Here is a 27,433-nt window from a genome sequence, read left to right as displayed (position 1 = left end):
TTCCAAGCTGAAAATATTTTACCGAGTTCACCTGGCCTCATCTGTACAACTTGAAAAGAGAGAGAGAGAGAGAGAGAGTGGGGTGACGCTTACGTAAGGACCAGCTGAGCCATGCAGTTTGAAGGCTCATTTTGTTATTTTAAATTGATGAGCATTTAAAATCTTCGTTAATTAACTTAAATACATGTTTTGACAAAAGGGACATTTTTGGAAGTAGAAGCATCATCATGATCAGATCATGTGAAAATAAAGCATTTATTTTTTCCAGATAATGTGAAAATAAATTATTATTATTATTATTAGTAGTAGTAGTAGTATTATAGTAGTCTCTCACTTTCAATGGGGTCATCGGAACCATTTCATGTTTGCAGTGTTTTTCACCCGGACAGTTTCAGACGTAAACGCTTAGCTGTCAAAAGCAGGAAGTGGACGATTTTGTCGCTCCTCTTCTTTTATCGCAGATTTTTCACTGGTGTAAGACAACAACGTGCTCACGAACTCGTTTATTTATGCTCTGTAAGGTGAGACTTTCTGGTTATCTTTTACGATTTCGATTTTGGTGTTTTTTTTACGCGATGAATGTCCGAACACCGGGAACTCTTGCTATAGGCTAAGCTAAGCTAATTTGGTAAGTGCCCTCTGTAGGTTTTAGCTCTGTTGGATGCTCTACTCGTTGCACTTTTTAGTTGCAATGTGGACTTATAACAGAGGTATGGAATACGAATTTTGTTAAAATGGCTGTTTGAAACCGAGATATTGATGTAAAACCTCATGGGATTCATTCTACAGTACTACATGTTAATTTATTAGTGAGCAGGAGGTAATGCTGTATTATAGCCTTGCTCTTACTTTTCAGCGTCAACTCAACAATAAAAGTGGTTTCGTTTTTGTTGACACTTACTCTCAATTGCGCTACACAGCTAACAGTTGGAAATAACCAAGCTGTCTTTAAAAAATGTAGCTGTTTTCTACTACACCTGCAAACAGATTTCCTTTATTTTCTTCCGTTTGGTTTTATTTACTTCCTTTTGGTTTAATCGTTACAGGCATATTGCATAAGATCATGTAGGATCATGTAAAAATATTATTTTTATTGTACTATGGGTTATTATGGCAACACTATAGAGAAAAAAAAAAGGAAACGAGAGAACATTTATCTCTATCTTTATTGCCCAGTTTATACAAACGCAAACACAAAAGTCAGTGAAAATTTGATTTAATTGATCCTGTATAGTTATGTTACCCATAAAGTGCATGTTTTCCTTCCGCAGGCAAGGAGCAAAGTGGCAAAACAATTATTCGCAATAAGAAAGAGAACATTTATATTTCTATCTATTTTTATTGCACAATTGATGTCAACAAAAAAGTCAATAAAGGTGTGATTTTATTGATCTGTGAAGTTGTTACCGATGAAGTGCTCGTTTTCCTTCCGCAGGCAAACGGCATGCCAGCAAAACAATTATTCACGCAAAAGAAATCAAGACAAACGTGACACTGATGCTGATGATTAGGTAAAAGCGGATTCATTTTCTTTAATGCACAAGGTGATCTTGACAATACCCTGATATAAATGTTCTTGTACGTATTCTTTTGACTTGTAGCCCCAGAATGGCCTCAGGAGTGCAAGAGAAACAGTACACGGCATCTCTGCTCAATTTCTTTGTTTATAATCCCACATTTGGACCGCGGGAAGGAGAGGTGGGCTCCACATCACGGATGATGTGTGCAATTTACACCTGGATTGATGCACTTATTGTATTTTTACCTCTGTGCTGAATATGACTGATGTAGTGGGATGTTTTTATTACTCTAGGAAGAGAAGAAGATTCTTTTTTATCACCCCAGTGATGTGGAGAAGAATGAGAAGATCCGAAATGTGGGCCTGTGTGAAGCTATTGTCCAATTTACCAGGTAGTCAGAATAAAAGGGAAACATTGCAATAAGCTAATATTAATGTACATCAGATGTGGTAAAAGAGCTAAGAGAGTAGCTCATGTTTGTTTTGGGTTTTCTCATTCTAGAACATTCTGCCCAACAAAACCAGCAAAATCCCTGCACACGCAGAAGAACCGACAGTTTTTCTTTGAGCCTGAGGACAATTTTTGGATGGTCATGGTAATGGTCAAAGCTTTTCTCCTGTTTGCTTATCTTTTAATAGAATGTGATCCATTTTCTATTTAAAGACCACTTGTTTTGGCGTCAAATTTATTGCTCAGGTGGTTCGAAACCCAATGATCGAAAAACCAAACAAAGATGGCAAACCTCCTACAATCGAGTATCAGGAAGAGGAAATTCTTGTGAGTGTTCGTTCTTTCTTCAAATACTATCAGCTTTAAGTTGTTTACCATGCTTTCTGTACCCATCTCCCCGTAGGACACAGTCTATGGTGCAGTGGTAAAGCAGTGCTACAGTATGTATAAGGTAAGTACTGAAATTTTTCCCCTCTTGAAAATCTACTTTTTTTGTTGGAGGGGGGGGGGGGGCATTTTTGGCATTTGAACAGGGGAGTGTAGTCTTTTTCGATCCACTATATGTGATGACTTTCCTTATGCTACAGCTTTTCAATGGTACCTTTGGGAGAGCCATGGAGGCTGGCGGAGTGGAGCTGCTAACTCAGAAGCTTGAAAAGTTCTTCTACAGGGTAAAGAATTTAAGATTTATGAAAATATTTATGGAATTGCGTTGCTGTTGTTTTAAAGTTATCTAATGAAATAACTTGTTCATATATCTAACCAATAACATTACACAATAACCAATAATAACCAATCTCATAGAATGATATCACCTGATTAATGTATAGCAAGTCTCTAGAAAGAGACAATAGCAGCTGGTCTGTGTTTACATTTTGACAAAAATGGTTCACAAAGTGAACTAAAAGCTACCATACGTAAAACATTAAACAAGAATGGGGTTCATAGGAGAACACCAGGAAGGAAGCCGTTGCTGTCAAAAGAAAGATCGTTGCACGTTTGCAGTTTGCGAAAGAGCACTTGGATGTTCCACAGCACTACAGGCAAAATATTATGTGGACAGATGAAACCAAAGTTGTGTGCCTTTAAGGGGTGTGGCTTAGTGAGTGACGTCAGGAGCTGGAGTCAATCGGTGCAGCGGGTTATTTCAGGGTGAGTGTCGTCTGCTCCTTGCGGGTGTTCTCATTTTGTATTTGTGTGTTCGATTGGTTGTCATGTTCAATAAATGGCTGAAAGTGCATGGGCAACTGTGGCTCTCCTTGCCCACATGCGAGGGCATTACGGTGCCTCAATTGCTCAGTTTTTGTAAGCGATGGCTCATAAATTGTGGCACTCATAAGTCAAGGTACCACAGTTTAATCCAAATAACCAAAACGACATAAAATAAGACAAGAAAAAGCATTGGTTCTGCTTTGCGTATGTGTATTTAATATGGCGCTGTCTGAATTTTCGTCTTTCCAGTATCTGCAGACTCTCCACCTGCAGTCCTGTGACCTGCTGGATGTATTTGGAGGTATCAGCTTCTTCCCGCTGGACAAGATGACATACCTGAAGATCCAGTCGTTCGTCAACCGCGTGGAGGAGAGTCTCAGTCTCATCAAATACACAGCCTTCCTGTATAACGACCAGCTCATCTGGTAACAGGACGGGCACGTCTACTCTGCGCACGCTGCTTCTGTAGGTGTTGAATTTTCTTTGCGTCTGCAGGAGCGGCCTGGAACAAGATGACATGAGGATCTTGTACAAGTACTTGACCACATCGCTGTTCCCCAGGCACTCCGAGCCGGAGGTGAGGGACGGGCTGCAGTGCACTTCAGGCAGCGAGGATGTTTTCGATACATGCTTTATACACGCGTGTTGCACATTTCTCCTTCCATTCTCATTCTCATATAGTTGGCCGGCAGGGACTCTCCTCTGAGGCCAGAAGTTGCAGGCAATTTGTTGCACTACGGGAGGTAAGTCCCTAAATCAGGGTTGGGCAAACGTTTGTGCTCAAGGGCAACATTTGATTTGTAAAGCAGACAGATAGGCCGGTCATTTGTAAATGAGGATAGATAAATGAATAAAAATAGAAAGAAAGAAATACAGGTGTTTCAGTTAAATAGATAATAGTTAAATGTGTATATAAAATAGTTAATTATAATAATGACATTCGTTTTTATTTTTAATTTCTAAATATGATTAATGAGCCAATTAATAAAATAAATGCAAAATTGTTAAATTTACTACTCATTTTTGATTTATAAGAAATCAAGTACCCCATTAATGTTAAGATGTATCTAACGTGTATGTTTAAAGAATTAATTCCCATGTTTTTGTTATTCATAAATAATTATAGTTAATAAATAATCTTTTTAGACATTAAAGGTATGGATTTTTTCCATTTTACTACTGACACTAAATAAATCATTGAGTGAGATAAGAATAACTACATCAAAGGATTAATGAAGTCATGTAGTTATAATTAATCTACCAAATATTTGATCAAATAAAAATTGCAGAATGTATTTTTTTCAAAAACAATTTTATGGTATTATTTACAATGAATGAAACAACCAAGTATTTAATAATATGAATGAATACCAATGTATAATTTTAACTGATTATTTGTGAGGAAAAACTGATAAATTAATACAGAAAATATCACAGGACTCGTGATAATGTAAAGTAAATCCTTGGAGGGCCAGATTAAACAACAGAGCAAGCCACATTTGGCCAGCGGTCCATACTTTTCCCACCCCTGTCCATACTTTTCCCACCCCTTTGGGTACACCAGTACAATTTAATGTGATACAGTACAAGAGCAGTATGACAAATAATCCTTTATGAATATAATAATGCTCAGTTTTAATTGTGGTTGCAAACAGCTCTTCGTATGACACATGCATCATTAGCACACATTTGCATTTTTTCTAACCCTCATTAAAATGCTGTTAATTGATCCATTTATGCAATAAAGGCTCTTTCATGTAGTAAATTACTGATTGAGTATATCAGCATTTTAAATCAAGTATTTGAATTTGTCTGAATGTTTTCTTGTTACAATCTAGTCATACAATGTACCCATGTGAATGATGTGCATGAAAAACACGAGTTGAAACTTTAAACGTTCTACAAACTTAGATACACACACTGTTCTTTTCAGGTTTTTGACAGGACCAGCCAATCTTAAAGACCCTGAGGCCAAATTCCGTTTCCCCAAAATATTTGTCAGCGCAGAGGAGGGCCATGAGGAGCTGCATCTGATTGTGTATAAGGTAACATTTTGTAAACACAGCCAAGTCTCACTTGGTCTCCTGATTTTTTCTCCATAGTTTTGCTTAGGAGTGGCAAGCTCTCAGGGCTACGATTTGATTATTGGTGCATCTTGAAGACGAGCACAAAAGGAAAGAATGAAGGAAACAAGGACGGTATGGAAGGAATGAAGGAATGGCCTCACTGCCACTCTTAGGATCTCTACCCGGTCAACACACGCAAACCTACACCCGTAATTGAAACCCTAACACCGGCCTTGAAACCCTAATTAAAAAACCTTTACCCTTGAAGTCATGATTTGTAACCTCAACTACAAAACCTAACCCATGCTAGAATCCTTAATGTGAAACCCTAACCCTGGTTTGAAACCCTCCTTTGATACCCTAACACTGGCTTGAAACACCATTTTGAAAGCCTAATCCTGTCTTGAAACCTTACTTTGAAACCCAAACAATTGATTATAAACCCTAACCCTTGCCTAACATAACTAAGGCTTAAAAGTAAATAAATAAAAAAATCATCTAGGAGTCTTGTATTGAAATGGATGTAGCTCTGAATTTGTGTGTTTCAGTGGTCTAGAAAAGTTAGAGGAATGTTGCAGTGTCAAAGGAGGACATTTGAAGCATTTATGAGATTAAACTGTTTAATAATCTTAATCATATTAAGTGTAAATAAAATAAAAGAAAAGAAAAATGGCCCACCCTGTACAATGGGCAATAGGAATGTGGGCTGCTAATAATGGATTCAAAATCATTTTCATCTTCACGATGCATCTAAGAATTTATTATTTCTGCCATGCATAGTTTTGCTGTATGAAAGAGATGTTCATATTATAACTTTCATCATGTGTGAGTGGATGAAATTAGCATGAAATATGATGCAGCTCTGAGGATATGGTTTTTTGAGGATTAGACGTGCATTTTAAAATATTGAACATGCACATCCCATGATCCTCAGCACAACTAATGCATTTCATACCTGTGTGACCTTGTTTTTGTGTTTGAACTTCTGTTTTCCAGGCGATGAGTGCCGCTGCCTGTTTTATGGTCAATGGTGAGTGTCTTACGCCGCATTTTTCGCCCCATTGCAGATTACAGCTTTGTCAAAACGTTATTTTTCTTCAACACATCTTCTGTCATGTCCACTTTCCACTTTCAGCCTCTGTGGAGATGACGAGGGAGTTTTGTGAGCAGTTGGACGGCTTGGTGGGTCCGCAGCTCACCTTACTGGCGTCTGATATATGCGAACAGTTCACGCTCAACCGCAGGATATCAGGGTCAGTTGATGCAACAAAATGGCTTGCTCTTGTTTTGAGTCCCTTCGCTGAAAACAAGGTTTTTTTTTTTAACACTTGAACGTTGCTTCATGTTGCAGAAACTAGCTACATGACTTTACTGTAATACAGGAGCTGCCAAATGTTACGGAACATCCGTATTTTGTTACAAAAAAATCACTCATCGTTGACTCGTTACGGCCAGAACACTGATTGTTCCGGATATTAGGAGCGAAAAAATTCCAACATCCAACATTATCGGCCAGTATGGCGCCATGTCTGGCCACCGTAACAAAAATGTCATAATTGAATTTGATGAAATGAACACTATATTGTTTTTAAAAAAAAATACATTTAAAAAGAGAGGGGGGAAAAAAACTGCTTGGTGCAACAAAGATGCATTATTTGTAGTACAGTGAAACCCCCGCTATATACGGGGGAAAGAGACCATGCTTAAAATCTGCAAATAAATGACGCCCTCCACAAAAAGGGGTTTGTAATTGCATATACAGTAGATTCCACAGGATGGTGGCACTGTAGGCAAATTGTAACGGCGGCCAAGGAGAGGAGACGGGCCCAAACATAAAACACACAATGAACTAAACCTTACAAAACACCAAGATACAACCAGATGGCGCCAAAGAACACACAAAAACTGAAATTAGCCTTTATTTTCAGATAATAACTGAAAATAAAAATGTGCAAATATGCAAATTCACAAATGCTGGACCGCAAATATGTGGGGGTTCACTGTAAATAAATAATATTTTTGGGACCAAATATGTGAAGTTGGTTAATATCCCGTGGGAAAACTGATCTCCCACGACAGACCAATGTGCTGCGGCACAGTGGGCGGGAATGACTGCTGTAGTATGTATTTACTAAATTGGGCAAGAGGCTCCTAATTCCACACTAGTAACAAATGTATTAAATAGCTCACATTTTTTAAACTTTGGGATTGTACTGAACATTTTGTAGCTTCGTACAGACAGCCGTCGAGCATCCATCTGCCCCAGCAGTTTGCTTCTGATACATCCGTGACTGTAATCCAAGCATCGACTTTAGTGAACAAGCCACTGAATAAATAATGACAGCCTGAATTCCTTTTCTGCCGCCTGTCCTGATTTGGCCGTTGTCGACGAAACTGCGTCAGTAACTGCTTCCTCAACTAACTTGTTCCATAGGCCATAATCCTCCAGAGTGACTTATCATTGTGTATAATTCATAAATCCTAGCACCACGGTGGCTATTTTAACTGCCATTATGGTTAACTGACTGACTGCAAGAACAACAATTGAAGTTTGCTATGACATGGGGTTTCCTCCTCAAATATGAAATTATTACTACGTCACAGTAATTACTTGCAGAAATCATCCTTAAGCATGACAGGCGATTCTTGAGCAAAGTCACGGTAGAGCCGCACAATTCCAGTTTCATGATTGATAGCTGTTTTTAAATCGGTAATGCTGCACTGAATGCATGGTGTGCGTATTTTTTGTTCCACGTCTTCAATGTTGCATCCATGTAGGCCGGAGAAGGAGCCCCAGTTTAAGTTTATTTACTTCAACCACATGAACCTGGCAGAGAAAAGCACGATACACATGAGGAAGACGGCCAGTGTCTGTCTCACCTCTGTCCATCCTGACCTCATGAAGATTCTGGGGGACATCAACTGTGACTTCGCCAGGTAAAGCAGAGAACATTGGCAATTTTAGGAAGCGGTTCTGAAAATTGCTGGCCGCAGGTTAGGGGGCTTGCTTCAAGTAGATCACGTTGATTAGATGACGAGAGCACTAAACATCTTTTCTTTTTGTCTCAACATTGTGTGAAAAGATTTGGTTACTATAATTAATTGTGTGAAGTGGCTAAAGCCACAAGCACTGATTCTTGGAGTAGAATTGTGTCATATTAGTAGATAATGCCCCCCCCCCCCAAAAAAAATAAATAAATAAATAATGCGGTGGTCATTTAGACAGCCATCCAAAGAGTTTATTCTACCTCCTTTATTGATTTTCAATTCGGTTTCTTCTGACAGAACACAAAAATTGTGATTGTGAGTTTTTGCTTTGATTGAAAGCGTTAGTAAAAAGGAAAATAATTATGTTTTTGTTTGTCTTTAGAGTTGATGAAGATGAGGAGATCATTGTAAAAGCTATGACAGACTACTGGGTTGTTGGCAAAAAGTCCGACCAGAGAGAACTGTACGTGATCTTAAATCAGAAGAATGCCAATCTGATTGAAGTCAATGGTATGTTTATAGCCAACTCTTCATACAAATCTCCATTATTCTATAATAACATTTCATGTTTCATTTTTTCTCTTCCGCAGAGGAGGTTAAGAGGCTTTGTGCGACACAATTCAACAACATATTCTTCCTGGACTGATGGAATGAACACAGAGACTTTTTGACCACACTACAAACTGTCAGTGTTGCGGGGTACACGGCAGCATCAGTGTAATGCAAAAGTTGCATTGTAAAATTAAAAAAACTAAAATATTTCTCATCATTATTTGTAATTTAACCTTAAAAATGTCATTTTGTAAGTAAGTGTACATATGTACTTCTTCATGTCATTGTCTTTGCACATAACTTTTTAGAGAATTCTTTCTTAAGATGTCAATGTGTCTTTTCATTGTACACTGTTTCTGTTCCTCAAACTGCTATTTCGATTTTTTTTTTTTTTTTTTTTTTTAAGAATATCACATCAGAACTTAGTTTTTTAAACAACTACTAAATTTTAATAAATTATGTAGTAAATGTACATACTGTAAATAGCCTCTGTTTCTTATTGAAAGTTAAAGGGTGTTTTAGTAAGGTAGTACAAAAATGGCTTAGGAATCATTATCACGTGTATGGTGTAACTCCTAAATGTTTAATAACACCTATTTTTAGGTGTGTTTTTTTGTTTGTTTTTTGGCCCCCATGCTAACACCAGTGACAGGGTGGGTAACCATAGATCTTGGAGCCTTCCATTATCATGATATTGTTGCGTTTGTAATTATAGACTACTTGCTTCAGGTGCAATCAGATGAACACATGGATGTGGTTTTAAAGAACACCTACAAATAGCCCTTCACCCCCACGTTGACGACTTATGGTGGTTAACACTGTTCGCTAACGCAGCTTTGCTTACCTTATGGCTTTGACATGATAGTTGGCAAAGGTGTTGTTTTGCTCTGGAACGTGAGCCAGCCTAGCTGATCATGTCAATGGAGGTGGTTATGTTAACTAGCCCCACTGGGGAAGTGCAGAACCCGTCCACAGACACATATTTAGAAAAAGGCAGATACCTAAAGATTTACTTGGTTGTGGTTAATTCCATACTTGATTGGTGGGGAGGAAGTCCAGAGACCAAACTATTTGCATACTAACATTAAAAAGTCAATTTTCTGTGGTATGTCTCTTTTCGATAGATATGACTATACAGGTACAGTATTTCTAAATACCCTACCATCAAGTATGAATCAGAAAAATATTTTTCAAGCCATTGTCAGAATCATAATATTATATATATATATTTATTATATTATTACTGAGAGACAAATTAGCGGAACCTACAAAATTCATAAGCGTAATCGTGCTTTACGTTAACGTGTTTACAGCATCAGAGGTGACGTACAGTACAGTATTGTACAACAAACAGTTCTCAACTGATGGGTCGGGACCCAAAAGTGGGTGGGTTGCAGATAGCTAGTAAAAAAACAAAAACATGTATTCCTATTTTAATATTTTTCCAGTATTGTACAGAGGCGTTCTAAGTTCCCACACAGAACATAGTAGGAATGTGACAATAAATGTTACATCCTTGTTCTCTAGCCACTAGTTTTACTCGGTCAACGAATGCAGAGCAACTCAGCCTTTGGCTGGCCGAGGTAATGGCAAGTAATATATCTTTTGGTACAGTAAACTCATTTAAAACGACGTTTAAAAAAAACAAAAACTTTTTTTTTCTTAATTTCTATGAAAGTGGGTCACGATTTAGGAACACTAGGAAAATGCGGATCCCAGGGTGACAACACAAATCCTTACAATATATTCCCTTATTTGTACAAACAAATCAAATTATAATTTTATAGAGGCCTGCTGGAGGTCCAAATGTGTTTTGACGAACGAACCAAAAAACTATTTATCGAGATCAGCCGTCGTTGTTTGTTTATATTCGCCTGGTACGCTTTGAGATCGCAGATGGTACAATCCGAGTGGGATAAATCCGATTTCCCAATTTTATTGAACGCAGTGTTGACATAGTAAACCTTATTTTTAAAAAAAAGAATTTTCTGAGGCGGAAGTACAATATTCAAAGAGCCAATGAGAAATCACTGTTTGCATGACGTCAAGCCAATCAGATCCTTAAGATTTATTCAAAAACATTTAGGTGCTGGTGTTCATTTTGTTGTTTTGAGTTTGTGCTGGGAGAAGGCTGCGTCTTGTTCCATACACAGTTTTTTGCTAACCATAAGGTAAGATGAGTTTTTAATAATTATCCGCCACACGGTGTTGAAAATTTGCTTTTCGTAGTTTTTCAAAATTAGTTCGTAGCCACCTGAAAGCTAATTGCAGTCGTAGTGGACTTAGCTATGTCATTAATAGCTAACTCTCTCGTTTTTTTTTTTTTTTTTATTTGACCAACCCCGACATGTTATTATCACCTTTTGGCAATTCGATTGATACTGCGTTATAACCGAAATTGCTATTAGTAGCGCCTATTTCAACCCACCATAGGTGACAAGAGGGTAAAAAGACTTGTTGATTCGACGCGGGGGGGGTAAAAAGTACAGTCTCTGAAATGTGCTTGAGTACAAAGTAAAAGGTCATCAGATAAAAATGTATACACAAAGTTCAGACACCTGGGGGTAAAAAAAAAAACCCCAAAAACTTAAATAATGTATTTATACGTATTCCCACCACTGTCTCCCCTATTTACCGCAGGCTCATCGTCACCATGGATTCCCGATTTTCCTACTTGCGCCATCGGGACAACAGTGTGACCATGCTGAGGATCAAAATGTCCCGCAGACTGAGTCAGAACCAGAAGGAGAATCGAGAGCGGGTTGTGGATGCACGAAGACCGCTGGACAATCTCCAGGAGCACGAAATGTTATGTCAGGATGACTCGACTCTGACCAAGACATCACCAATGAAAGCTATAACAAATGTCGAGGAAAATTCTGCAAAAGGTATGTCCCGCGCCCCCACCCCATCTCAAACACACACACATGAATTAACCCTCATTTTGTATGTGCATGTGCACCTCATTATTCGTAAACCGTCTTTGTTTTACACCAAATCCTTTTTATCTGCAGACAAGGCCATAGAAGAGAAAGTCAAACAGCTTGCACGTTGGAAAGAGAGAAAGGCCCTTGAGAAAGAGAAGCAAAAGCAAGCGAGGGAACGGAAGGGAGTGTTTAAGACTGGCCTGTATCGTCCTAAAGACACTGTTTTCATGATTCATCCGGTACCGGCTTCCTCGACCAACGCAAATGAAGTAAGCAAAAACGGTTTGATGACACTGCCACTTTTTTCAATCCTTCATGGTAGAGGAGCAACAATTAATCGTCAACTAAACAATTATCTAATTAATTGACAATTATAGTATTTTGATAATCAATTAATCATTCAGAGACCTTGTTTAACTTAAAAATGTCCAAATCATCGGAATTGTGGCCTCTCAACGGTAAATATTCTCAGATTTCTGTAATCCCCCATGAAAGCAGACTGATTATCTTTGTGTTGAATCAAATGAGACATTTGCAAACACTCTCTTTTACTTTGGAAAACAATAATCAACATTTTTGCCTATTTTCTGACGTTATGGACCAAACCAGCAATGGGATCATAATCAAGATGTGTATTTTCTGCACTGTCAATATAAAATAATGTCCTCTCTTTAAATAAAGGGATGAACATTTTAAAATGCCTTTTTTTCCCCTCTAAAAAAATCTGATTAATCGACAGAATAGAATAGAAAAAAGCTTCATTGTCACTGTCACACAAACTGAAAATAAGTTAGGCATCTCCCAATTTGCAGCATTGTGGTACACAAAAAAAGTTGACATGCCACACAATTATCGAGAGACTCATTTATAGAATGTAGAAATGTTCACATTTGGGAAAATGAGCATTTTATTATATGGCATTTGGCTATTGCACCGATAATAATCAGACAATATAGCACCTTTTTTTTTAAATGATCGGATTGTGATAGATTAATGGATATATAAAATAATCAGTAGTTGCAGTCCAAGTTCTCGGCTTCATTTCACATTCCCAAAACATGGATGTTTGGTCCATTGAAAACTCTCAAACTTGTTTTAATTGCGGGCCACATCGTACTTATGGTTGCCAGTTAGGACAGTGACATAGATGTGTAATCATTTGGGTCGTACATGCCAAGAAGGATGGTTCGCTACGTTACCTTGGTTTTGAGGTATTGGTTCGGTTCACGTTGGTTATGAGTGTAAACGGGAACAGATTTAATAACATTTCAAATTAAACATTAACAGTTTGTCTTTCCTTTCTAGGAAGGTGTAATGTAACCCTAATAGTTTCTTCTTTTTAGCAAATAAATGATGTCGACTAGTGCAACAGTATCAGCTTGAACAAACAGTGTGAATTATTGCGCTATTAAAAACACTGGTAATATTTGTTTTTTATTTTTATTTTTTTTGCTGCTTTGGCAATCCTGGAATTGGCTGGCAACCAGTCGAGGATGCACCGTAACCCACGTCTCCCCCAAAGTCATTTGGGATGGGCTCCAGCTCACCTGTGACTCTGAGGACAAGCGCTATAGAAAATGGATGGATAGATAGGGTGTGTGGCAATACTTGCAATAATTATGCTTGTTCTTTATAGACCAAAATAAACGCAGCTCCATCACAGAGCGGCAGAGTCACCCGTTCAATGAAACAACAACAGCAGCAGCAGCAGCCGCAATCGCAGGTGTGTCTTGATCTAATCTTAATTTTTCAAATGCTCTCATTTAAAATAACACGGTGTCATAACTGTGCCTTTCTTTCCCCTCCCTTTTAGCAGCCTCTGAAGACGCACAATCCAAATACGGCAGCTAAGAAAGGTATATCCTAGTTTGCTTAAAGTGATTTTATAGAAACATTCTTTTAAATATTTATATACAAATAGTTGGGTGTATGAAGATTTAAGACATGGAAAACTATCTGATACCTCCTTTTTAATATGACTTCTAAATTGTATTCCGCTTTTTCAGGTCCATCTGGTACTCAGAGAGCAACCAGGGGAGCTTCGACTAGATCAGCCAACAGGCTTTTTACAGCAGCTTCCACAGTGAAAAAACAACCAGCCGACAAATCTCCTGGTATGACTTGGTGCTATATAAATGAAAATGACTTGACTAGATGGAAAAACAAGACATATTATATCAATAGACAAATATATATTTATATATGTGTATAATTGGTGTTATTAATTTCTTCTCTCTGTAGTTTAGTGATTCCCAACCACTGTGCTGTGGCACATTGTTTACATTTTTATTTTATTTAAAAAAAAAAAAAAAAAAACTACAAATAATGCATTTTTGTTCATCTATCTATGCCAGCGTTCTATTGTGACTGGCAGAACAATTACATCCTCTTTCACTAGATGGCAGAAGGGTCAATTAGCCTGCGTATCTGTTCCTGTTAATACAACAGAATTCTTGGCACACACCTAATTAGTAAATTGGTGATTTAAATAGTAAAAATGTGCCTTGGGTGAGGTTGAGAATCGCCAGCATAATACCACCCCGTTTACCGTAATAAAGTAAAAGAAAACAAAAATTGTCATTTTGAGTGTGTTATTAACTGTCTGCTGTCTATCACTGTAGCTGAAAAAGCATAGAAACTGACCCTGAAAGTGCTTGTGACATTTGCAAAGGTGTATGAACTGCATGTATTGCTAACCAATCAGATCAGAGAATAACAAGGAGCAGAGCCATTGTTTTCCCTTTGCCGCAACCCTCTGCAAGTGGAAAGAACTCCACAGGTACAGTATTATGCAATTTTTCAGACTACTGGTATTACTCATTACCCCCCCCCATGAGAATAATGGGTCCACATCTTCTGCAGCCGACAACAACCTCGACTTCCATCAAGCTGCGCCCGAGGCAAGCATTTCTGTGTGTGTAACACATAGCACGCTTTAAAAAGAACTTTACCGTTTACCAGTAATTCAATTAACGTCCCTATTGCTAATTTCTGCCTTGTGTAGCAGCCTTGGTTAAAGGAGCGGGACAATGTGGAGCCAGTGGAGGAATCTCGCTGCCTCAAAGAGGAAAATATAGCAGGGGACACAGGACTCGCTGAGAAGCCCTCTTCATTCGCTCCTGAGGGCTTTGTGTTCCAAGCTCCCGCTGGCTTGAAGGCCTTTAATTCTGCACCCCTCAGTCCTCGCTCAGCAGATCTATTTCTTGCCCCGAGGTCTGCGTCGCCGTGCTCGACACGCTCATGCGTCCATTTCCCTGCTGCCGAAATACTCAGTGATGAACGTCAGACTGAGCCAAGTGAATCTCCTTGCCGCTCTGCTCCTCCTCTTACGGCGGCTTCTCCGATCCCAAGCAGCCCCCTCGAATCAAAGCATGATGTGCCGTACTTTAGGTAAACAACCTGAAATCTCTGTACAGTGTTCCCTCGGTGATTGCGTGCGGGAACACCAGAATGCAAATCTGGACTCCCCAAACGGGTGTACTGTATTTAAAATGTGTGTCCAGTTGTAAATATTTTTCTTTTATGATGTCCAGGTCAGAGATGGCCAATGAGACAGACCGACTGACATCTCTGTGTGGTCAGTGGGAGACTAAAGTGGATGATGAGTCAGTCCCTGAAGAAAGTGAGTAAACCATTGTGCTATACAGGACATTTGCTTTGGTGCAATTGAAAAAGACAGCTGCACACCCCCCGTTTGTATGTGATCAGTGAGAGGCTGCATCCGTACAACCGTGGGCCAGGCCAGGCTGCTCATGAGGGAGCGTTTCAAACAGTTCAGCAGCCTGGTGGACGACTGTGAGTTGTGCCGAGGGGAGAAGATCACCACCTGTACCGACTTGCAGGGCTTTTGGGACATGGTTTATTTCCAGGCGAGTCCTCAATATACGGACCATGTTTGTTTCCAGATAGCACTGAAAGATGCCTGTCACTTTGCACGGTTTGCCTTTCACAGGTAGATGATGTACATAGGAAGTTTGGTGACCTCAAAGAAGCAGAGGAACGAGGCTGGGTGGAGGTACACAACCCGCCGCCACGGCAGAGGAAAGCAGTCAAGGTGACCAAGTAAACTCCTTTTTAGTGTCCAGCAGGGCTTAAGTTTGACGCCTGTGTTCTGGATTGTTGTAAAAGTTTCATAGGTACTGTACGCACTTACTGTATCAAGTTTGAATAATCTTTTGTCTCGACAGAAACCGGCAGCAGGTCCTGCCAAGCCAGCAGTAACCAAGGCGGCGGCCAACTCTCGCCTAGCTGCGGCGAAAGCGGCCATGAGAGCCCAAAAGCGGGCGGCCGAGGCAGAGAAGGCCGCAAAGGATGCAGGCGACGCGATGGAACACGAGCACAGCTCGTCCTCTCAAGTAGCAAAACGCCAGTCTGATGTTGTGGTCTTTGATGGAGGCTTCTTCCGTGTGGAGAGCCCAGCCAAGACACCAGGTAATCCTAGTATAGAGATTCTGCTGTGGGGTCTATAGTTGAAATACAGAGGTGACAAAGGTACTCAAGTAGAAGTACAGGTACGGGTTTAAAACAAAACAAATAAACTGGTTGAAGTGGTGAGTCTGAAATGTACTCAATTACCATAGTTTCACTGTCAATTACATACACAATACCCATTTTTATAACTTGGCAAAGCTGGAAAAAAAAAACAAAGACTGCACACCAAATAGTTGCCCTCCTTTTATTAACTTGCATTGTGCTCATACTGAGAAGAAAATCACATTGCATTTTTGTTTTTTAAACAAACAGGCTCGCTGCTTGGGAAAGTAACAAAAAACCGCTGGGGTCCAAATTTTTTCTTAAAGGAAGTTGGGAGAACAAAAATCACACCTCCAACCCAATTTCTATTAAAGCGATGGTTTAGCAAAAGTAGTCGACCTTCCTTAAACCAAATTGGGGGGCGGGGGGGGGGGGTAGGAGTCACTATTCGGGGTGAGGTAATGGTGCAAATTGGTAAAGTAAAATGAAGACGGAATCAACGGCTTGATTCAAAACGCCAACTGAGGTTGTTGAATCCCTGATGACACAACCAACTGAAGAGATGGGGAACCCCCCTCCCTCCTGATATTTCCTCAATTCATCTGATCGTCACCAAGAGTGCCTGATAAACCCAGCTGCACCCAATAGCTCTTGATTAGGTGTGTAAAACAAGCTAGGGTAAGTCTTCATGACCCAGAACAGGAGCGGGTTGAACTTTGTAAATAACGCAAGGTTATAAAAAAAAAAAAAAAGACACCCCAAAAGTGCTGTCTTTTTTTTCCATTTTGTTTTCATCTGGAGAGGTCAATTTAGTAACTCAAAATATACAGATACCTGAATAACCTGTTTTCAGTACAGTACTGAAGTACCGATATGTATCGTTACATCCCACCACTGCTGAAATAACACTGAAACTACCTAAAAGGCTCCAGATTTCCGTGACAGAAACGTTGTGTATCGTTAGCCTCAGGGTGGGTGAGAAGATCCAGCCGACTGGGTGCTGCCGCGGCTCCACAGGCCTCCCCCTGCGCCAACGATGCCACGCCAAGAAGAGTTATTCGTCGCTCCCTTGCATTGGGACAGACCTCCGGCACGCCAGTTCAGTCCAACTGCACGCTCACGCCCCTGGGCCGTGCCACCAACCATACCTCCAGATGTTCGCCTCGGCCCTCCCGAAGAGAAACCGACCCATCTCTTTGTTTCAGCCCTCTCGTGGATGCGACTCCAGGCGGCACCCAACTGAAAGAGCCCGCCCGTGCGAAATTTGAGCATCTGACTCTGCAGAAAGAAGGTATGATGATGCGTAGAGGTGCTGCGCACAAACACACACACACACACACCCAGTGAATGTGTACTTGGGTTTCCATAGCCAAATAACAGCCATAGTGTTTCATCCATCAATCAATCCATCATGGATTATACACTGCAGTGCAAAAGTGTGGGGGGGTCACTTTTTTATTATTCTTATTTATTTATTTATTTATTTAAGCATATCAAGTACCGGCGGCACGGTGGACGACTGGCGAGAGCGTCAGCCTCACAGTTCTGAGGACCCGGGTTCAATCCCCGGCCCCGCCTGTGTGGAGTTTGCATGTTCTCCCGTGCCTGCGTGGGTTTTCTCCGGGCACTCCGGTTTCCTCCCACATCCCAAAAACATGCATTAATTGGAGACTCTCAATTGCCCGTAGGTGTGACTGTGAGTGCGAATGGTTGGTTGTTTGTTTGTATGTGCCCTGCGATTGGCTGGCAACCAGTTCAGGGTGTACCCCGCCTCCTGCCCGATGACAGCTGGGATAGGCTCCAGAACGCCCGCCACCCTACTGAGGAGAAGTGGCTCAGAAAATGGATGGATGGATACCAAGTCCCTACTTGTTTCTTGGTATACAGACGGAACGAGAAAAAAAACAGTTTTTCTTCCAAGATAAGGCATTTTCTTAGAAATGGTCTTATTTTGACCATGGTAGTGGATCTGACTGTTTCTTTCCCCCCCAAACAGTGGTCATGCACGCTTTTTGTTGTAAACTCACATACTGCATTAGAAAAATCTCATGTCACCTCACTAAACAAATGTCACAAAAAATATGCAAACTGAATGAATGCTTAACTGGTCTCAGTTTATTCAAATTTAAGTTGGTTGTACCTTCTGCCATGTCGTGGAGGAGCATGTAATTGTTCCGCTCGTCACTATATGTCACAGATAGAGGTACAAAGCTGTATTATTTGTACTGGTTCATTTCCTAATAATCTCTTATAGTCATCACTGCACTACATGTCTTGGTTTACTGTAAATGTGTCTTTTCTTTCTTCACAGTTTTGCACACTGTCACCACAGCACCTCCCCCGTTAACTTCCCAGTCACCACAGGTTCAAACTTTTATTTCTGTAATTTATGACCATTTAAATTAACATGAGACTGCAGTAACTTGATTTGTTCTTACTGTATATTCATACTGCGTTCTATTTCGGTGCGTATTTTGAAGGCCCAGACAGCTGAAGCGTCCTTGTTTCTCTTCACTCCAAACCCCAAGGACAAGATACGGCCATCTGCATGCCCGAGTGACCTGATGTACTTCACTCCGCCACCCTAATTGCTAATCCAATTTTTTTAAATTTGTTTTTTGTTCCCTTTTGTGCGAGTTGCTTCTTGCTTATCACATTATATGAAGGAGGGCAACAGCAGGGAAGAAGATATGTTTGAAGAAGTGATGGATCTTATGACTCCAAGCATCCAGTTCACGGTCTTGGGCCAGCGTTTGTTGCCACTGACGTGCCAGTGCTGTAGAAAATTTAAGAAAACAAATACGCATTATGCCCCTTAAATTAGGGCTGGGTGACAAATTGATTTTTCGTGATTCATTTGAGTTTATTTGTTAGGACTTTTTATTAATTTAAAAAATATGTACAGTTTCTACAGTTTAAATTGTATCCCGGCTGTTGTGCACTGCTTACACTAACAACATGACTGTGAACAGAGTGAAGTTAGCTTACAAAAGCAATAGCAGTGTTTCCCATTTATGGATTTGGATGCTATATTCAGCCACTTTTGCAAACTCTTTAGTGACTTTTTTTCAGAAAAGTGGCTAGTGAGTTTTAATTCCTATTAATTAATAAAAGCACAGTCAGTGTTGCAAAGTTAACATGATGTAATATTCAGCAACACCGCTCTAGCAGTGACTATTTTTTCAGAAAGCGCCAATAGTGAGTTGAATTCTCGCTAGGAAAAGAATTTATGACATTTTTCCAAAAGGAAAAAAGAAACTAAAAAAAAAAAATCCATTATTTCTGTGAAGTTGAGGCAAGTTAATGCTTGGAAAAATGACGTTCATCAGGAGAAATAAAACCGTTTTGAATCTCGTCATTTGTTATTTTATTCTATTTGCAAAGGGGAACAATCAATTGAAATCGTAAATTGGATTGTTGTGAAATAAAATCGGAAATTTGATTTAAAGGCCATATCCCCCAGCCCTACTTTAAAGTAAAGATACCTTTCGACATGATATTAACTGAAGAAATAGGAAGTCATCATTTTCAGTTGTATCAGATGGTAACTTGTGTACAAACCTGAAGAGGATCGAGATGGTCCTATCTTTGGGTAAGGACCTGTCATCTGTTGAGCAAATTTAATCTGGCCTGTTACAGTGACTCACCTCCGTTTAATTCTATATAACAGTGACAGAACTGAATGATTTTTTTTTTTTTTTAACCACCCCCGCCCCAATTTCAAGCAGTAAACCAAAACAGTGAATCCAAATCAAAGCGTGACCTGTGGTTTTTGTTTGTTTTTGTTTTCCCTCACGCACACTGAAAAACACTCACCTGCTGACACTTCACCTCGCCACAGCCAAGAAGAGCCTCAAAGAATTCCAGAAATGTAATCTGTAGCATAATTAAGGGCATTAGCAAACTGCAGATGTTCAGTCAGTCAGTACATCAATGGTTCAATTGGACATACTGTACCTCATTTTCCATGCAGGCGGACAGGTTGCTGGGATCGAGGGTCTCTGCGGAGATGATCTCCATTACCCTCACGATGGTCAAATCGCTGTCGTAAAGATTGAGATCCTAGGGAGGCAGACCGAGAAATGCCTTTGACAGCTAATCATGTTAGGGTAATTGTAGAGGTATATTACTTTAACCGTACAGTGATTCACTTTTTTTTTGTGTTAGAGCCCTATTACAAAGTGGAATAAATCGGGTTTTCACTGGGTGCACTCCGGCTTTCTTCCCACATTCCGGAAACATGCATGTTTGATTCATTGAAGACTCCAAATTGTCCATTCACACGCCGTGAACCTAATGAGGACACTCACGATAGAAATATGGGTGCATTACTTTTGGCCATGTGGACCATATGTGTTCAAAATAATACAAATGCATGATAAAATACAGACATTACATCACATTAAGAGTTTTACCTTATGCATCCATAGTATATGGCGGTTTGTCATGGTGCTGTCATCCCTGGGGGCTTTGTTGACCCTGCAGTAGGCCTGATACACCTTCCAGCATTTCCCTAGGAAGTCCACAGCTACAATTGTTCGCTCTGGTGGCTTAAAAAGGAAGCCTGGACAAAAAAAAAAAAAAAGATGCAATTATTAAGTACAGATTTGCATGTAATGTAGTGTAATCACGCTGAAACAACATAATATCCCATCCATCCATCTATTAGCCTGAAAGGTGGCGTACACGCCGGACTGCTTGCCAGTCAAATCGCAGGGCGCATATACTGTAGACAGACAATCATTCACATTGGAACCTTTGGAGATTTTAGCCCGAGGACCACATATGGCCTGGTCCGTACTTTCTTTATTTTTTTTTTTAACTGCGCATGATCAACGGTCCTATAATATTTGTGGAATTTATTTCTTTATTTTTCTCCTTCTAAAAATGTGTTTATTTTAATTTTAAAATGGATCTATATTTTTATTCATTTATCGTATTAAATAGTTAATTTATTGTAAATATTAAAATAAACATATATATAACATATATTGTACATTTATCAACTAATTAGTTCATGAACTGTAATAAAATTAAGTATAAGTAATTAGATAAAACATGAATAAAATCAAATTATTTTGTTATTGAAATAAACTATTTTACATGTATCTATTTTTTCATTTAGCGCAATAAATTATTGGTCAATACATTGTAAATGAAATTTTTTTTAAAATATCAGTAAAATGAAAGAAAATACATGAACAAATTTATTTTACTGAACAATTGACTGATAAATCATACCTAAATCAATTACAAAGTAAATAAAGCAATATTTGATTATTAAAGTAAACCATGTTACACATTCGAAATGTATTTATTAATTATATATTCCTCTAGTTCATTAAAGAATTGGTCGTCAATTGAGTCATTGGAAATAACTAAATACAAACTATTAGTAAAATAAACAATGTCACACACGATGCATTTATTTAATTAAATAATTGATCCGTTAATGATAACTAAATGAAGTATGAATGATAACAGAATTATTTATTCGTTTGAAATTAATATGAACTATTTAACATACAGTATTTTCCATTCCCATTGAAAAATGTAATTTAAACCTCACAAGTGTAGGAGGTGCTAACATCTCTTTCACTGTGCTGTCAACCCAATATTCCATCAATGTTAGATCCGTGACCGTCGTACCTTTTACATTCTTGGCATGTGGAAATATGTCTTCGATCAAAAGTTTGGAGAAGCACGCAGCCAGAAGGTGATTCGATGACCTGGAACAAGAGCATATTTTTCACCCATGTTACGAATACAGTTTAAAAAGCTGCAGTTTTGTCTCAGCTGCTCAATCTTTAAAAACTTTGCCGGGGGATTAGAAATGCAGAAAATCCAAAATATCTTACTCCATGTCCTCATGGTAGATGTGGAAGGCAATGATCACAAGGCAGCTGAGGAACCGACTAAGCATTATGGGAGTGAAGGGGGAGTGAACCTCTGCTGGGTCCGGGTTATCTTATGCAAAAGGAGAGTAAATCCATTAGATATGGATTTGCTATCAAGTTCCTGTGCTGTACAGGCGAAAATAGTACACTACAGGTGCATCTTCATCAATTAGAATACAAAAAATTATATCCGTAATTCAATTTTTAAAAAATGAAATCATATACTGTACAGTCATTATTTGCATATTTGCAGTTCTCTATTTACAAAGTGACATCATTGTGCTTCCCCCCCCCCCCCCCCCCCGTGACGCTATTCACTGAAAAACTCAAATATTTCCCTTCTGCCATGCCCTACGATGCCACAAGATGGTGCCAAAGCCCTGTCTAAATATGAAAGTAGTACAATCATTGGTCCAAGGAATTATCATAGCACTGTGGCACTGTGGCTGGGAATGACTGTACTATTTTATTGAGATGGGGAGAATACGGGGTTGTTCTCACCTCGTATGTAAAGGTCGAGCTCCGCCAAGGTGACGCCACGGTGGTGGACGTAACAGTCTTTGAGCAGGCGCCACAGCTGCATGCGGGACAACAGGAAGGCGCCGCCCGGAATCTGAGGTTGGCCGAGTCGGCTGTAGAAACGATAGATGGACCTCAGCTCTGTCTTGTGCCTCAGCAGCGCAAACCTCACCTGTTGAACGAAGTGTCAGCATGAGGGAACAAATAGGGCAACGGTTACCTTGTTACGCCAGTGATTCCCAGCCAAATTAGTGTGGCAAATGAGCCACTTTTACAAATAGTTCATTTCCTAAAAATAATTGATCTTTGCGAGTGACATATAGTGACAAGCAGAACAATTAAATGCTCTTCCACGAGATCGCTTGTTCTCAAAGTGTGGTACAAGCGCCACTAGTGGTACGTAGAGTTAGTTTGAATGAAATCCAGTACAGTATTTTAAGTACAATTCAGTTGTATTGACTTTTAAATACAAAACATTTGCATTTAATTATTTAGAAGCATTTGTTTTTAAACATTGATTTAGGTACATTTGTATTATTTTACTATATTAAAGCACAGTGTTAATGTTCAAACTGTGCATGATGTTACAGTGGCAAACAAACATGTTAAATGTACTTTTTAGGAATAAATCCTCTGCTTTGTTTTTGATGAACACTCAGGCTACTATGCTACTGTATTTTATTGTTGGTCACTATGCTGTTACTTCTTACTGCATTTTCGATGCGGTACAAAAAAAAAAAAAAAATCCCATTTCCGATTCGATGGTTCAAATTCCAATAAGACTATTATTAATCGATCAAAAACGGTGTAAAAATGCTAATCATGCAGCCCTACTAAAAACTGTAACAGTAATAATATTGATAAAGTAATACCTCTGATTGTCATTCTTTATAATGTTTTCTACAGGAGTAGCTAATGTTGTGCTCACGAAGCGGGAAGCGACCTGTTTGTGCTCAATTTCGTGTTTTCTCCCAGGGATTTTCTCCAAAGCGCAATCGATGCTGACGGTCATGTCCGGTCCAAGAGAAGATTCGGCCATACCTGATGTGGGAAACGCACATGGCACAAGAGGCAAATTAGAACATTAGAACATTTGAACATTTTCCGTAGCGCTTGGCCTCATTAGGGCCACGGTTGAGCTGGAGCCTATAGCAGCTGATTGGTGGACATTTTCGAGTTAATATACCTAACATGCACCTCACACAAGCATGGGGATCACATGAAAACGTTCCCAAACTGGAAAATGTCCTTTTCAAATCACGCGTGGCGGCTCTTTACCATGTAGAACGGGGGCTTGGTTTGCTGTCATATTGGGGGTCACCATCTTGTCATTAAGGAATTGTCCTTGAAAAACACAGCCGTCCTTGAGGGTAACTTTTCCCTAAAGATAAAATACAAAATGAGCACTTTTTGTCACTCTTAAAACATTTGCGTGACCCTCAGTGAGACAGCTAGCGAGATAAGAGAGATGCTTTATTCACACTGAGGGAAATACAATTGTCACAGCAGCAAAAACAACCCGCAAAGTAAAAACATACTCAATTCACCTTCCCGTGTTTTTTATTGTCCTGCCATCCTCCCTCGTAGACGGCGCCGCCAGCGTAGTAAAAGATTCCCGGTCCGTGCCTGTAACCCTGGAAAAAATTCCCCGTGTACTGATTGCTGGGACGGAATTCAGCTCCGGGTTCGCTTCGCTTCATGAGCCACACGTGTGTGCCATGGCCTTGCTGCCGCCAGAAGAAAATCTGTCAGCTGAATCTCTACTATACGGTGGTACCTTGACTTACAAGTTGAATTTGTTCTGTGACCGAGCTCGTAACTCAATTTGCAAACCCGTTTTCCTTTCTAGAATTGACCCGAAATGTGATTTTTTTGTTTGTTTGTTTTCATTAAAAAAAATAAAAGAACTATATTTTTAAAAAAGCAAAAATATAAAAGCGAATGTAAAGAAATAAACAGGGTTCATAAAGTGGAATTGTGCAAACGTCACATTTCTTACACCCTACCTGGACTCCGTCGTGCCAGTTCCCAATATAGAGCTGTCCCTGATTTAGCCACCGCATGGTGCCCTCTCCATTTCTCAAGTTATGCTTCCACTCACCAAAATAAATGTTACCAGTAGGGTAGCTGTTAGGAGGAAGTCGACACGTTGTAAAAGTAGAACTAAGAAACAGGAAGTACAGATATCTGTTGTCAAATGTAGAAAGTAAAAGTAAAAACAGATACCACAAAAATCTACTTGGGTACAGTGACCAAGTATTTTTTTTAAATTTTTTTTTTTACTTCCTACCACTCATTACATCATAATACATATAGAGTCCAGTATATTTTACCGTCTTATTCCCCATCCCTCTCTTTCGTTCATCACCCAGTTGCCTTTGTACCAAGAAGTCTCCTCCTGGTTATAATACACAGTGCCCTAATTAGAAGGACAAACCAAAACAATAACAAAAAAAACTAGTTTCAACAAGATCCAGAAGGTCTAGGACCGAGACATTACATCGAGATACACATTTCAAATCAACAGATGAGGTTTTAATCCGATAAAATTAGGCAGATGAAATTAATCTAAAATAAAAAATTCTATTCTATTCTACGCGCCACAGCACAATGGTTGGGAATTATTGATCTGGAGCAGTGATTCGTAGTGTGGTATGAGTACCACTAGTGGTATGCGGGCTCCCTCTAGTGGTATGCAAAAGTATCACTGAATAAAATACAAAAAAAAGATTTACATTTAAAACACAAACTCAATCAAACATAATAGAACTGAGCTTGTAGCTATCCATACAGCCTGTGTAAGCTTTTTTTTTTTTTTTTTTTTAAATCCAGGACAGTACTTTTTGTTTTCATGCATATTTTAACATAGTTTTTTTTTGTTTGTTTCTATATTCAAATGCTGATTTAATGTTGAAACTGTATTTAAATTTTATTTTAATTCATTTTAAAAAAATGTAATACAATGTTGTGTCATTTCCAGCTAAAAGATACCCAATCACCGAATCATATTCACTTTAACTCAAAATTTGGCGAGGGATACGAACACATTTGGGCCTAATTTGTACATCCCAAGCATCGGCATAAATTTGCACCCCTTCGGAGGTAAAGTATATCGAAAGTGGTGTACTATGCGTTACCTTTCCGTGCCTCTTGCTGTGATTCCATTGCCCTCTGTACGTCACGTTGCCACTTTTGTGGGTTCCGCTGCCATGCCTGACACCATTGCACACGTCACCTTCGTAAGAGCTGCCGTCCGGCCAAGTGTACTTGCCTTGGCCCACCGGCATGTTGTGCACAAACTCTCCCTGTTTGGACGACAACCACGTAATAGTGTTTATACGCATTTCTGTACATGTAATAAATAATACGTCATCCATGTTTATCAGATTATATTTATTCTACTATTTATTATTAGTCATATCCTACCTCATATCGCACCTTGTCGGCCCATGTGAAGACACCAGTCCCATGCATAACTCCCATAGAGAACATGCCCTTCAAAAACAATGCTTTAGCTCCATTATTGTATATTTAATTCAGGGACACATTTTAGGGCTAAAGAGGACTTTAAAATCTTTCAAATTTGATTTTAAATGCAAAGATAGTGTTGTGCTTGTAGCCAATTTAAACAACGATAAGCAACATGGTTTTATGTATAAAATTTGGAAATACTTTATACTGGAGCTCAAGTCAAAAAAAAAAAAAAAAAAAAAAATATATATATATATATATATATATATATATATATCAATATATTTGTTGCATTGTTTTTTTTTTTACCCACACAATTGTTCAATTACAATGCATTCATTCATTTTGTCTATATTTTCTTATTCATTTGTCTCATTAAATAACTGGTTTATGAATTTATTGTATTACATAAAACGAAACATATTACGAACATGGAAACTTGTGTGTTTATAGACATTTAAAAAAATGTGTAATTCATATAAATAATTATAAAGAGAATTAATTATCGAATGACCTGGCCCTTCTTATCCATTTTAAAATAAGTCACTGTCTGTAAAATAATGATTGTATTGTTTTCAAATGTCACATGACTTGTACCTTGTAAGTGTGGCCTCCTTTAAACTTGGCAATCCCTCTCCCGTGGAACTGTCCTTCTCTGGTTTCCCCCTCATATCTGTCAAACATCACATCCATTCGCAAATTGCGGTATTAGGAACAACAACAACAAAATATCAGCAACGTTTATTCACCTCTGAAAAGTTAAAACAAAAAACGAAGGGAGTTCAAGTGAGCCATCGTCGTGCTGCTCGTCGCCATCAAAATGCGCCTGTTTTGTCTGTCTTACTAAATTTGAACTCCCGTGTATCATCACGACATTTTTTTTTTAAATGACCAATATTATTCAATTATTATTCCTTCATTCTATAAAAGCAAATCATTTTCTATTCAACTTGGGTCCAAAAGCGAAATGTAAAGAAAGGAGTCTGTCTAAAACACCCCAAAAGGACAGACAATAAACAGGCTGTTTCCATGGCAACTAGGAGCAGCAAGAAACATACTTACGTAAATACCGCATTTAAGATTGAATTCTACGTTGACGTCGCCGCCATATTGAATGGGTCAAAGTGGAGCGATCGGACATGTCTCATTCTTTCGACTATATTACTATTATACTAAAAGAGATTAAGATTGAACAATGACTTTGGATTGTTTTTGGCTATTGCAACAATATTTTGAAAACAGAATTTGCTAACGTTTTGGCTAATTACCAATAAGAATAGCTAATTTTCTTGTGCAATTAGCAGTTAGTTAAGTTACATTGATCAAATATTAGTAGTTTCAGAAAATCAGTCACATCT

General features: G+C 39.0%; 3 protein-coding genes across 9 annotated transcripts; 2 read left to right on the top strand and 1 right to left on the bottom strand.

The window, feature by feature from the left end:
- The first annotated feature begins 410 nt into the window (after positions 1–410).
- Positions 411–9,244, top strand: ccz1 (CCZ1 homolog, vacuolar protein trafficking and biogenesis associated). The gene is made up of 17 exons (XM_061663902.1): positions 411–521; positions 1,436–1,511; positions 1,602–1,698; positions 1,814–1,911; positions 2,022–2,115; positions 2,217–2,297; positions 2,374–2,421; positions 2,558–2,641; positions 3,432–3,607; positions 3,678–3,759; positions 3,864–3,925; positions 5,116–5,227; positions 6,245–6,278; positions 6,384–6,501; positions 8,027–8,185; positions 8,619–8,746; positions 8,827–9,244. The coding sequence occupies exons 2-17, from the start codon at positions 1,498–1,500 to the stop codon at positions 8,880–8,882; spliced, it is 1,443 nt and encodes a 480-aa protein (XP_061519886.1). The 5' UTR covers positions 411–521; positions 1,436–1,497; the 3' UTR covers positions 8,883–9,244.
- A 1,634-nt stretch (positions 9,245–10,878) lies between these two features.
- On the top strand, positions 10,879–19,482 carry dlgap5 (discs, large (Drosophila) homolog-associated protein 5). 5 transcript variants are annotated; one of them, XM_061706789.1, is made up of 16 exons: positions 10,879–10,959; positions 11,429–11,676; positions 11,803–11,984; positions 13,352–13,438; positions 13,532–13,571; positions 13,722–13,829; positions 14,420–14,494; positions 14,578–14,627; positions 14,720–15,105; positions 15,249–15,337; positions 15,424–15,584; positions 15,668–15,769; positions 15,903–16,146; positions 17,153–17,479; positions 18,500–18,552; positions 18,669–19,482. In XM_061706789.1, exons 2-16 carry the CDS (start codon positions 11,442–11,444, stop codon positions 18,774–18,776), a joined length of 2,247 nt encoding a protein of 748 aa, XP_061562773.1. In that variant the 5' UTR covers positions 10,879–10,959; positions 11,429–11,441; the 3' UTR covers positions 18,777–19,482. The 5 variants fall into 5 exon arrangements, with proteins under 5 accessions (XP_061562773.1, XP_061562775.1, XP_061562774.1 ...); XM_061706791.1 differs by having other exon boundaries at positions 13,529–13,571; positions 14,578–14,615; XM_061706790.1 differs by having other exon boundaries at positions 13,529–13,571; positions 14,723–15,105.
- rsph10b (radial spoke head 10 homolog B) lies at positions 17,003–27,071 on the bottom strand. Of its 3 annotated transcripts, none has more exons than XM_061706793.1 (17): positions 26,825–27,071; positions 26,673–26,748; positions 26,031–26,099; positions 25,742–25,909; positions 24,938–25,023; positions 24,611–24,767; positions 24,152–24,331; positions 23,883–23,985; positions 23,548–23,645; positions 22,587–22,776; positions 22,047–22,155; positions 21,838–21,917; positions 20,604–20,752; positions 20,146–20,250; positions 20,005–20,064; positions 19,750–19,795; positions 17,003–18,964 (listed from the first exon to the last, which is right to left on the bottom strand). In XM_061706793.1, exons 1-17 carry the CDS (start codon positions 26,941–26,943, stop codon positions 18,840–18,842), a joined length of 1,920 nt encoding a protein of 639 aa, XP_061562777.1. In that variant the 5' UTR covers positions 26,944–27,071; the 3' UTR covers positions 17,003–18,839. The 3 variants fall into 3 exon arrangements, with proteins under 3 accessions (XP_061562777.1, XP_061562779.1, XP_061562778.1); XM_061706795.1 differs by having other exon boundaries at positions 24,611–24,731; XM_061706794.1 differs by having other exon boundaries at positions 24,938–25,002.
- Positions 27,072–27,433: the final 362 nt, after the last annotated feature.

Source organism: Phycodurus eques, chromosome 19 (genome assembly GCF_024500275.1).
Source record: "Phycodurus eques isolate BA_2022a chromosome 19, UOR_Pequ_1.1, whole genome shotgun sequence".
Classification (NCBI taxonomy): Eukaryota; Metazoa; Chordata; class Actinopteri; order Syngnathiformes; family Syngnathidae; genus Phycodurus; species Phycodurus eques.
The sequence above is the reverse complement of the archived record's forward strand: the minus strand, read 5'-3'. Positions and strand labels throughout refer to the sequence as shown.

Coding starts and splice junctions, on each gene's coding strand:
- ccz1 (XM_061663902.1), top strand. Junction 3,608..3,677: donor TATAACGACCAGCTCATCTG/GTAACAGGACGG, acceptor TTGCGTCTGCAG/GAGCGGCCTGGAACAAGATG. Junction 3,926..5,115: donor AATTTGTTGCACTACGGGAG/GTAAGTCCCTAA, acceptor TGTTCTTTTCAG/GTTTTTGACAGGACCAGCCA.
- dlgap5 (XM_061706788.1), top strand. CDS start 11,442: ATGGATTCCCGATTTTCCTACTTGCGCCATCGGGACAACAGTGTGACC. Junction 13,439..13,528: donor AGCAGCAGCCGCAATCGCAG/GTGTGTCTTGAT, acceptor CCTCCCTTTTAG/CAGCCTCTGAAGACGCACAA. Junction 16,147..17,152: donor GAGCCCAGCCAAGACACCAG/GTAATCCTAGTA, acceptor GTGTATCGTTAG/CCTCAGGGTGGGTGAGAAGA.
- rsph10b (XM_061706793.1), bottom strand. CDS start 26,943: ATGATACACGGGAGTTCAAATTTAGTAAGACAGACAAAACAGGCGCAT. Junction 26,749..26,824: donor TTTGTTTTAACTTTTCAGAG/GTGAATAAACGT, acceptor GATGTTTGACAG/ATATGAGGGGGAAACCAGAG. Junction 20,753..21,837: donor ACATGCCAAGAATGTAAAAG/GTACGACGGTCA, acceptor TTTTTTGTCCAG/GCTTCCTTTTTAAGCCACCA.